Source organism: Zonotrichia leucophrys, chromosome 5, assembly GCF_028769735.1.
Source record: "Zonotrichia leucophrys gambelii isolate GWCS_2022_RI chromosome 5, RI_Zleu_2.0, whole genome shotgun sequence".
NCBI classification, from domain to species: domain Eukaryota; kingdom Metazoa; phylum Chordata; class Aves; order Passeriformes; family Passerellidae; genus Zonotrichia; species Zonotrichia leucophrys.
In genome coordinates, this window is record NC_088175.1 from 38,370,697 (window position 1) to 38,381,825 (window position 11,129).

Below are 11,129 nucleotides of genomic sequence, written 5' to 3' on the forward strand. Positions count from 1 at the left end.
GTTTGTTTTCTTGCAGAAATTGAGCAAGTGGCACACATACAAACCCCACAACCCAAACCTACAGGCAGCGGCTGAATAGCAGCATCATGCAAAACCAGACAATCCATTTGCAAAGTCAGACCCCCTTCTCAGTCCTATTGTTCTTGTTCATCCTCCAATAATCCAGCCAGAGCTCTTTTCCATAAGTACAGCACTTTCAGATTTGCTTTCAGATGGAATCAGTCTCCTTCATCTGCACAGCTCCTTTCACACCTGCACACAGCAGCAGCCCTGATTCATGCATGCTTGTGTGTGTCCTTCTTTCCCAGAAACTCATCCAGCCCTGGAGCAGGCAGTGGAAGCCACAGCACAGGAGGGTGTTAAGGCATCACAGGTGTAACACCTTGTTTCTGCCCCATACCCAAAGTACACTCAGATTAAACAGTCCCTGAGTGTGGGACTGATAATGTTTGTTAAAACACCAGTTGATTGACAATAAAATACATGAATCACCCCATTGGGAAGTTAACTTCTGCTCAGATAAGCATGCATTGCGTCTGAAGGGAAAGCTCTATTAGGACCTAAGCCAGCAAGGTAAAAGGTTTTTTAGGTCACTGAGAGCAGCGGGAGCTCTGTGGGTGCCCAGCAGGCACTGCTTACTGTGCAGCCCAGCTCCTTCTCCCAGGAGCTTTGCCACATTTAACCCAGGGAGCACAGCTCTGAAGGAGTGATTAAATTTCATGCTGTGGTTGCAAAGTAGGAATAACATGCAAAATGGGATTAGGTTTTAATATAATCTCCTATCTCACAGTCCTGGACCACCTAGTAATGTCAGTGAGATAATTCTAAGTTTATTAACATTAAAAAAGGCATCAAACTTCAAAGGGAAAGCAAAAGAATACACTGGTGATGTCAAGAGCATGCTGTACGACCATCGAGTCAAAGTGTTACTAACTATATTTTCACTGTCTTCCACTGGCCCTGAGCTATTTCCCCAACCTTTGAATGGGCTGACACAGCCTCAGCAGGGCAGCGAAGCGTGGCACCAGAGGTCAACACAGCTCCATCCCCAGGACAGCTGCTTTGTGTGAGAGGTAAGGGAACTCTGCACCTGGGAAGAGCCTCCCAAGCTGTGAAGGAAATTCTCAAAGGGAAATCTACACTGAAAACAAATCCATGCTGGAAATTACTTCAGATGCAAGCAAAGAGAAGCAAAGGAGATTTGTGCTGCAAACAACATTCTTGCTTTTTTCACCAAGAGGGAGCCTCACTGAATTCACAGGCTTTGCTGTTTGGTGCACCCTGGGGGTACAGTAGCCAATTTTGATATCCTTTAGTTCTCAGAAACTGTGAACTTGGTCCTCCCTCCACTGTGCTAGACACTGTCCCCATGTGAACCCAAGCTGAGAATAGCAGCAACCACCTAACCCTACAAGCCTCCTCAGATGCCAATGCAAGAAAAAATCAGGAGTTATTTTGAATTTAACTGGGGAAACATAGAGAAACACAGAACTGAATGCAGTGCATTTAAATCCTCTCTAGCTACTTTTCCCTGTTTTGTTTTGGGGGTTTTTACTGCTGTTTTGTTGTTGTTGTTTTGGGGTTTTTTTTTGTTTGGTTTGGTTTTTTTCCCCCTGAAGCTTGTGTTACCAGTTAAGCACCTAGGTCTCCTACCTTCTTTACTTATTAAGCACCTCCTGTGTCACACCTGGGACAGACCCAGACCACATCTGGGCTGTGACCCTCACCCAGCCTCTTCAGATCTGTGCAGGAGGCCACATTTGACCAAGGCACCATTGAAGCACACCTGTCAACACATACTTTATGGAAAGGCTGTGAAAAGCAGCGGGAAGTGCATCCTTAAGTGCTCTGCTGAGTGAGGTCTAAAGCCCTACAGCCCCATTCTGGTTCAGGCTGTGCAGACAATTCCTTGAGCCTCAGGTAAAGTGCTGCTGAGCAGCTGGCAATGCATAGCCAGAGCCTGCTGATCCTACTACTGACAACCTTCTACTCAAACTTTCAGGTCCTGAAGTCTTCCTGTTCTCAGCCTTCCTTGCCTGCCTGATTACTCTGACTCAAAGGAAACTCTGCTGGAAGTAAGCAGAGTTAGAAGAGTGCCACTGAAATTACACATCAAGTTTTACAGAGTTTCAGTTGGTTCTGCAGGAGGAGAGTCAAATGTACCAGAGCACTTATAGCTAAAACACATGCAAAAAGTGCACGTATTAGTGAGACCACTAATTTACAAAGCACTGTTTGCATTAAAGAAATCACACAGAAAAGAGTAAGTTTGCCTTAATATAATGATAATTCAAAGCTTTTACAGAAGATGATCTGCACCAGAAGAATAAAATAGAGCAACAGAACGAAGTATCGTCATCCATCTGCACTAGTTTTGTCCATCCTTGTTGAATGAACACATTTCCCACGGCATTGCTTCCCTAGCACAGCATCTCTAGTTTCACACCAACCTACAACTACACCATTTTTGAACATGTAACTTATATATAAACTTATATATAACTTGAGGTAGTCACCAGTCACCAAAAGGAAATCATGTTTCTTCTTGAAAGAGGTAATTAGCTAGGCTCTGGCTCTAAAGACATTGCAAACAAGATTTACTTCTCATTAGCCAACAAAGCCACAGTTGTGCCATGATTATAGAAGTACTTAAGAAGAAATAAAACCTTAGATGTTTTTGGCACAGCAGTTTGCTCTTCACAGTGGTTTAAAATGTATGCCAGCAGTTTATTATTTAAATATATTTTCATGAGGTGAATGCGACAGAAACTGCTGCATTCCAGTTACAAAGCAATGCTAAAGAAGAATTAAGAATTACAGTTAAGTTGTGTATTATCATGTAAATGACAAGGGAATGTCACATGGGATTCTGTGCATTGTTCGTAGAGATAAATGCAGTGAACTATAAATACAAGTTCAATAGAGAGCCTTGACAGTTCAGCAGCTGAATGAAAGCTAGTCTTGCAAGCTGCTAGGACATTTTGAAATAAATACTCATACACAAAGATGCACTATCTAACATTTCTAATTAATCAACCATTATTCTTGTTTGTAAAACTGTTGTCTTATTAAAAAACTACCCCCAACTCCCCCAACAACACTCATGGCCAAGGAAAATTGTATTTATGTGAAGTTTAATCTAAATAATGAATATTAATAGACCAAAGACCTCCTGCAGGTCGGAATGCACATCCCTCCCTGAGTTCAAGGGAGGGTTAGTGCTCAACACTGAAAACAGCACCTACTTGCACAGCAGCCACTGGGGCATGCTGCTGCCTTCATCAAGAGCTGCCTGTCCAGATGTAGAAGAGATTATGCTGCTGTTTGTTTATACCAGGATATATACTGGCATTTGGGGTCTAAAAAGAATTAGTTTATCCTTTGTCCTTATTCTGGCATTATTTCAAGCCATACAATGACCACTTCTATGAATACTGGTACATTTAAAAAAGCAAGAGATGCCAATATTTTATTTTGTACGTCTGCTACTACTTTGCTCTAGAACAGAACTTCTGTAGGGAAAAAGACCCCCCACCAACTACTTCAGCATGATTAAAAGCTTTCCTGTTCTTCAGTTCTGCCTCAATCTCTTCATTACAAAGATAACCAAAATGGGAAGACAGTATGAACACCACTGAAAGCAACTGCCATCCCTGGACAGGACTCTGGAGCAGGAACAGGTGACATGACCTGTGCCAGGTTGGTATCCAGGCCCAGCACCCAAAAAGGCTGAGAGCAGCTAGCCCTCACCTGCTCTGTCAGCTTGCTGAAGCTAACTGCTTCAATTATCTCGGGGTTAGCCCAGGCACTCCATTTCAGACTTTGAAAACCAGATAAATGTCTATTCAGCCGAAGCACTCACACTGCTTTAGCCACTCCAAGAGCTTTTCCCCTTTCAGGGACACCTAGGAATGAGAGCAGTGTTTGAAAACTTAACTCTACCACTCCTTGCCTCAGAGGGAATGAGTAAAAGTTCATTCTGTTCAGTGGAGTGACAAGCTGTGAAGTGGTGACCTCCATCAGCGAGCAGGAAAGACCGAGGAGATGCATGCTTCCCTGTCAAAGCTCAGGCAAACATCCAGGCCACAAAAGGCAAAACATTAACACACTTTACTGAAATATCAGTTTCTTTAGTATGTTACAGGAAAGTTTATGAACATATACAATGTACATAAAAGGCAGACTTTGTAAAATAAAAAGGTCTTCTATAAAAAAAATATTAAAAAGTCAAAGTAAAGTGCATGAAACAGTTTTTCCTCCACTTTAACTATTGTGTCAAAGTCTTAGCACATAGCAGTATTTTTTAAAAATGGGAGATCTTCTTGTGCCACCCATTAGTCAGTTACTTTACTGGTGAGATGAGATTATGAAGATTACAAGCAAACCCTTAAAAATCAGAGCAGTTTAACCCAATGAATCCACAAAAAAACTAAGAATATGGGCTTCCTATACACTTCTCATCAACAAGATTTAACAATCAGTGGAAAAGTTCACTCTCGTTAAAGAAAACTGGTAGGAAACAAGTTTCATAAATAGGGCAGTTTCGCTAGTTGGGGGCTCCCCTATTGTGCAATCAGTTCTTGGTCTATGAACATCAACATTCATACTTAAATATGCCGTTGCAAAAGGAGTAATATATAAAAAAATTTCTGCCTGCCTTCGTTGGAAGGAAACAAGTTACTCGACCCCAATCCAGACAAAAGACGACTGCTTTCCTATGGGGTCTCTTATGAGGGCGAGTGCACGAACAGAGTTAAGGAACTGAAGATGCTGAACCCTCTCATTTTTCCAACTCTGGGGGCAGAGTCCTGGAGTGGAACTGGGCAGTAATTATAGCGATTGCGTTCTGCATCCTCAGAGTTCTTGCCAAAGCGAATCGATCGCTCCTCGGCAGCCCCGGCAGGCAGGTAGCCCATCACTTCCCCCGTCCCCGGCAGCCGCAGCGACTGCGGGGCATCGAGGTGGCAGCCTGGGTCAGCTCCGGCCCGCGGCCACTGCCGGGCCAAGTCCGCCTCGCTGCCCGGGAGCGGAGGAAAGCAAGCGGGAGCGCGGCGGCCCCGGGGCGCTCAGAGCACGGCGGCCTGGGCGCGGCAGTGGGCGATGTGCCGGTGAACGAAGTCGACGCGGGCCTGCAGGAGCTCGGCCTGGCGCTCGGAGAGGAAGCCGAGGCGCGCCCAGAGCGGCTCCCGCGCCCGGTAGCGGCGGCGCAGCTCGGCGGCGGCGCTGCGGCGGCGGTGCAGCTCGGCCACGCGGCGGGCCGTGCCCTCGCGGAACACGCACACGGAGCGCAGCAGCGGCTCGTTGTAGGGGTCCCACATGGAGAGGAGGCGGTAGCCGTGCACCAGCCCCGCCTCGTTGTCCATGAAGACGAGCCCGCCGTCGGGGGCGCGGAGCAGGTTGCTGGTGGCGCGGCGCATCACCCGCGGGTCCCACTGCAGGCTGAAGAGGTTGCTGACCAGGCGGTCGAAGTTGGCCGTCAGGTAGTCGAAGAGGATCAGATCGCTCCACTGCACCAGCTCCACCAGCTGCGACGGCGACAGCCCGACCAGCTCCCCCGCCGACAGGGGCTGCAGCCGCCGGCCAGCGCCCGCCTCGGCGCCCCAGGGCGCGGGGGCCACCACGGCGGTGAGATTGTCCACCCAGCGGGTCAGGCTGACCACGGCACCCTCGGCCCAGTGCGAGCCGCGCAGCTCCTCGCGCACCGGCTCCCACTGCCGCCCGCGGGCTTCCACCAGGGCGAGGGCCATGGGCGGCAGCCGCTCCTGCATGCCCAGCACCCCGGCCAGGTGATACGAGAGCGCCTCGCCCTGGATCTGCTCCGGGTTGATGCCGTAGCGGACGCAGGCGCGGCTCCCGTCCGACAGCCGCGCCAGCCGGTTGGAGCTGCGCCCGCAGCCGCCCCGCTCCAGCGAGGCCACGCGGGCTGCGCGGGCGGCCGCCAGCCACGCCGCCGCCTCCTCCGCCGCGAAGCCCGGCGGCACCTGCTCCTCCAGCTCGCGGCTCCAGAAGATGCCCCGCTCCACCGGAGAGGCGGCGTCGGCCGGCGGCTGCGAGTCTGTCACAGCGAGCCGCTCCTCACCGTCCCGCTCCTCCCGGTCCGTCGCCGCCGCCGGCACCGCCAGCAGCGTCCGAAAAGTTTTCTGCCCGCCGCCGCCGGACTCGCCCCGCACCGGCGAGGAGCGCCCCCAGCCCCATCGCCCCGGGGACTGCCCGGCGGGCGGGCGCGGCTCCGGCAGCGCCGCCGCCTCCCGCCGCAGTAGCACCGTCCAGAGCCCCGGCAGGGCGCCCAGCAGCAGCAGCCCCAGCACGGGCAGGGGGCCCGGCGCGGCCCGCCTCGCCCGCTTCATCCTCACGCCGCTTCACGCCGCTACCGCGGGACGCGGCGGCGGTGCAGCCCCGCCGCTCGGCCGCTCAGCGCAGCTCTGGCGCATGGCCGCGGGCCGGATCTGCTGCCCGGGCAGCGGCCACGGGAGCAGGCGAGCCCCGGCGGCTGCCCCACGCCGTGTGCGCCCGGCTCCGCCGGCGGCCGGGAGACACGGGCACCGCACCACGTGGGGGAGCCGGGGGGGCGCGCCCGGCCCGCCCCGTCTCCCGGCGTGGCCCTCCGCTTAAAACGGCGATGGCCCGCGCGGCGGGGGTGGCGGTCCCACACGCGGCGGAGAGTCCCGTCGAGGAGGCGGGAGGTCGCGGATGGCGTGGGAGCCGAGCCGGGCGCCCGCCCACGGCAACGGAGAGCGCTGCGGCGCGGGCGCTTGGCCCGCCGGTTCCTCCCCGCCGCTGCAGGCAGCACAAAGGAGCCTGCACACCGAGGGAGGAAAGCGGGGAGGGGGAAGGGGAAGGCGGTACGCACGCCAGCGGGGCCGCCCCCCGCGCCGGTGCTCGGGCGGCCGCGGAGCCCCGGGCACGACCGCGCCGCCTCCCGCCCACGGCCGCTCGGCAGGGTCGCGCCGCGGTCAGCGGCAGAGCGGCACCCTCCGCTCCATCGCCCCTCAGTCCCGGCCCGGTCCTCGGCGCCGCGCCGGGGCCGGGAGCCGGCAGGTGGTTTGCACAAAGGGATCGCTGCAAACACGAGCACCGCGCACCGGTGCACGCCCGGACAGACACCTGTCCCCCGGCCGTGGAACCGGACCCACCCGCACAGCGCTGCGTGATGCCAGCGCTCCCTGCCGGGGGCCGCCGGTGACCGTGGGCGAGGCGCGGTGGTGAGACCCCACGGAGCATCACCTGTTCTTCCCGCTTCGGCGGGGGCCCGCCTGCACGGAGGGCAGCGCCCTTCGCGTCCTTTGACACCGGGATGTGCGCAGAGCTCGAGCACCAGGTGTGTCACGGACCCCCTTTTCCTGGCATTTTAACCCTCTTGAGAGGGGTTAACCCCCCTCGCGGGATATCCTGCCAGAGGGAGCGACAGACAGCCTTTCTTTTCAAGTTGTGTCTCTGTGAGGTGTTTAGAAGAGTAGCTATTTTTCTATTCCCCATTTCAATTTTTCTGCCTTCTCGTGGCAAAGATGCTTATCTCTGCTCTTTCAGTATTTTACTGGGCACCTCTCTTGCAAAGGACAAGTTTGTGAGCAGAATGAGATTGAACACCTCTCCCTTCTGCTATCATTGCCGTGGCTATCCTCCAAAGTAGTTATTGAAGTTGGATCAGTGCAGCAAAACCACTGCACGCAGAATCTTAACTACTGCAAAAGAAAAAAATTCCCTTTCTTGTTTCTTGAACTCTTTCTGCTCTCCTGAGGTATCATAACAACTCCGTTTTCCAGCCACACTCCAGTGTTCCAGGTTGGATGGAATACAGTTTATTTTCTTTTAATATAAGTATTAGGGAACTCTGTTTTTCACAATTTTGTTAAAAACGTTCAAACTCACCTAACACACCTTAGCAACCCACAGATACACACACAGTTATACACAAAAAAACCCCAAAACAAAATAAAATTTTAAAATACCTAAAAAAAAAAAACCAACAACAACCCAAAACCACCACAAACAACGCAAAGAAAAGGGGGGAAAATGAGAAGTCGAATTCGCTGTCTTTTTTCCCTGTGTTCTGTCTCCAACTCGCGGGCGGAGCGCAGCGGGCGCTCCCCGGCGCTCGGTGCGGCCGCGGCCGTGTGGCACCAGCACCTCCTGCCGCTCCTGGCTCCGCGCTGCAGCCGCCGGCCGCACCGCCGGCACGGGCACGGTGATAGAGAGAGATAGATGCTCGCCAGCCTGGCGCCCCTCAAAGGCCATACAAGCTGTCAAACATTCCTCTTGCTACCCAAGAATTCAGGTCCCGAGCTGCTCCCACCATGAAGCCTTATTGCCAGATGACGCTTTACATTTTCGCCCTTTGAAGCCACAGGAGCTGCGCGGTGAGCGCCAGGTAAGCGATTTGGAGCTGGTGATTGCTACACTTCACAGTGGTCGATGAGAACAGTGCCGGCGCTCTGAGCAGGAGGCTTTTATCCAACAGTATTTTTACCCAAGAAATGACACAGAATTGCCTCTGTTCTCTGCCACTTTCTAGCTCGAAATAGGTTTAAGAAAGCTCCTAGCTCACTGGAAAATTATTGAAAGCAAAAAACTAATTTTATACCATACGTAGGTTGGACATGTATTTTGCTTTATATGAATTTGTGTTTCTTTCAGGTGAATTATGCTTCTAGTGAGCATCCAGCTGCCAGTGTCTGCACTGGGATTTCTCCCCAGAGAAGAACCATTGCCATGGATAAGGACACTAGATTTCCTGTTATTAAGGCGGACATAACCTCCAAGTTATGCATGACATTAATTTCAATTACAGCTTGCCTCTTGTAAGTTAGGCAGTTAATCAACAGGCTATACTGTGACTACACCCTTAAATCAATAGCTGGGAAAACATCTCTTCCCCCAAATACTCTGCCTCCTCACTGCACTCTTTGAAAGGAGTATAGCCAGAGTTTAGCTGAGCCAGCCCTCTGGCTAATAATCCTGCCTACAAGCTGCAACATTTTTAAAACCAGACAATTGGTAGAGGGTTAAACATCAGCCAAACTGTTCCATTTACAGCATGTTAAGCATTCCTGAAACTGTGATCACTGATATATTTGGGTCAATCAGATGTCTTGTTAGTGCTTTGCAGACATTGCAATGAGCAGCTCAGAGATAAAGGAGAAAGTCTCCAGGCTTCACAGCCCTATGCTGGGGAAGGGAGTGCTGGCTACTGTCCAGACCCAGAATCCTAGCAAGAGAAAAGATAACAAAATAATTTTGGCTTCCCCATGTTGTTTCTTATATTAACTTGATTTTAGCTGCCTGGCAAAGCTAGGCTCACAGAATACCTGACTGCTGGTGTTTCACACTGTTTTCAGTCTAGTGAAGGTTTTATTCTGCTCATTCTCTTCCTGGCACCCCAGTATCCACCTTCTCAGTAATGCGGAGTGTCTGTCATTGTAGACAGCAATTCCTCCCAATAAAGGCAGAAGAAATAGGAACTGAACAGAGACTTGAGGATTTCTCCCCTACAGTGAAAATTATTTTGCATTCAAGACAAATGCCAAACTCTAATGGGCTTTGATAGGATTAGGATCATGGGAAAGCAGATAGAGACTTTATTTTTCTGGACACTGTATCTGTGCTGGAGCTGAGTGGCCCTGCTTCTGCTAACAGTCTCTGCTTGGCAAGGAAGCTGGCAAACCAGGCACAGAGCGAGTCTCCATTGCACCAGATCCTGAAAGTATTAGCACCTCCAAAGCACCCAGAGGTGCACCAGTGCTCTCCAGGGCAGGAGGAGCCTCCTCCATGGCTGGAGCTGCGGCTGACAGAGGGCATGCATCTGTAGCCTGCTGCAGGGAGGGGGTGGATCTGTAGCCTGCTGCAGGGAGGACTGTTCAGCCATGAGCAGGCATCCTCTGGCTCAGGCGAGTTCTGGCCTGTGCTAACATTGCATATCTTTGAGTGATACTCTCCCACAGCTCAAGGCTTCAGTACAACGCCTCCGCCCCCACATTGCAGAGGCATTGCATGGAAGTTATTTCCCAGCACAGACCTTTTTGGACTACCAAAATTAGTCAGTCCCCTCCAGTAATTCCCAGGCTCATGAAATTCTTTCTTCCTTCACTGAGTACTGACAGACACTTTCTATTCAACATTGGTTTTACTGCATACCCAAAGCCACACCTAACATATCTCAATGCCAAGTTATCAATTCTGGTGACTGCCACATCAACCACAGCAGGGCTGTGAGCTCCTTTCCCGGAGACTGCAGGGGTTGAGCCTGAGCCATTGCTTCATGGGGATCTCTCTCACCAGCACAACACATGAAGCCCTTCCTTTACTCTACACTGGGATTCAGGATCCCAGGGTGGGATGGGAATAGAGTCTTTTTATTCTGTTCCAGCACATTTTTTCTACACTTCATTTTTATACAGCTTGATCCCACCTTGAGTACTCCAGCTCTATCTGCACTCTTTCGTCTTTATCAGTCAGGTTACCAAACACCTCTATTTCTATCCAGCAGTTCCTCAACTGTGCATGTATAGCTTGTTCCCACCCTGTCTAGCACCTCTGGCTCCTGGCAGTGAGTTGGTGCCAGTGAACTCCCAAACCAGTGAGAGCCATTTCTGAAAGGACCTCTTGAGATTGCTGTTGGGAGAGGGGCACTGAGTACATGGTACAGTGTGCCTCCACCTGTGGGACTTGGATCTGCTGCAGACAGGCTGGAGCAAAACCATGCCCCTGCTTCCTCAGTGCTGCACTTCCCTGTCTCTTGACATTTCCTCTCTTTGCATTTTGAGTCGCTGGGTTAGGGTGAATGTGGGTATCAGGAGCTTCCATCAGGGCAGTATCTACTCTCCCCACCCCAGTAACCTGCACTTGATTTGCAGGGCTCGTTTTTTGCTGCAGGCTCAGATCCTCTTGCCCGTGTAGTCTGTGTGTTTCAATTATTCCTGTTGCAAGGAAGTTACTTAGACTAGCTGGCTAGGGGTGAAGAGTTGTGCCTGCAAGGCTACCTACAGCAGGCTGTTGGGGTTATCTTCAAACACTTCTAGTGCCAATACAGCTTGTTTCTCCTGGAGAAAGGTGGGGAGTTTGGAATAAACCATACAGGCAACAAGTTAGTGTGCAAAAAGCTGCTTAGTGTCACTGTAGGTTATTCTCACACT

General features: G+C 51.6%; 1 protein-coding gene across 1 annotated transcript; it reads right to left on the reverse strand.

The window, feature by feature from the left end:
* Nucleotides 1-4,095: 4,095 nt before the first annotated feature.
* On the reverse strand, nt 4,096-6,802 carry FJX1 (four-jointed box kinase 1). The gene has a single exon (XM_064715341.1). The coding sequence runs from the start codon at nt 6,345-6,347 to the stop codon at nt 5,067-5,069; it is 1,281 nt and encodes a 426-aa protein (XP_064571411.1). The 5' UTR covers nt 6,348-6,802; the 3' UTR covers nt 4,096-5,066.
* Nucleotides 6,803-11,129: the final 4,327 nt, after the last annotated feature.

Bases quoted from the DNA above. Each gene is read 5' to 3' on its own strand.
- FJX1 (XM_064715341.1), bottom strand. From the start codon at position 6,347: ATGAAGCGGGCGAGGCGGGCCGCGCCGGGCCCCCTGCCCGTGCTGGGG.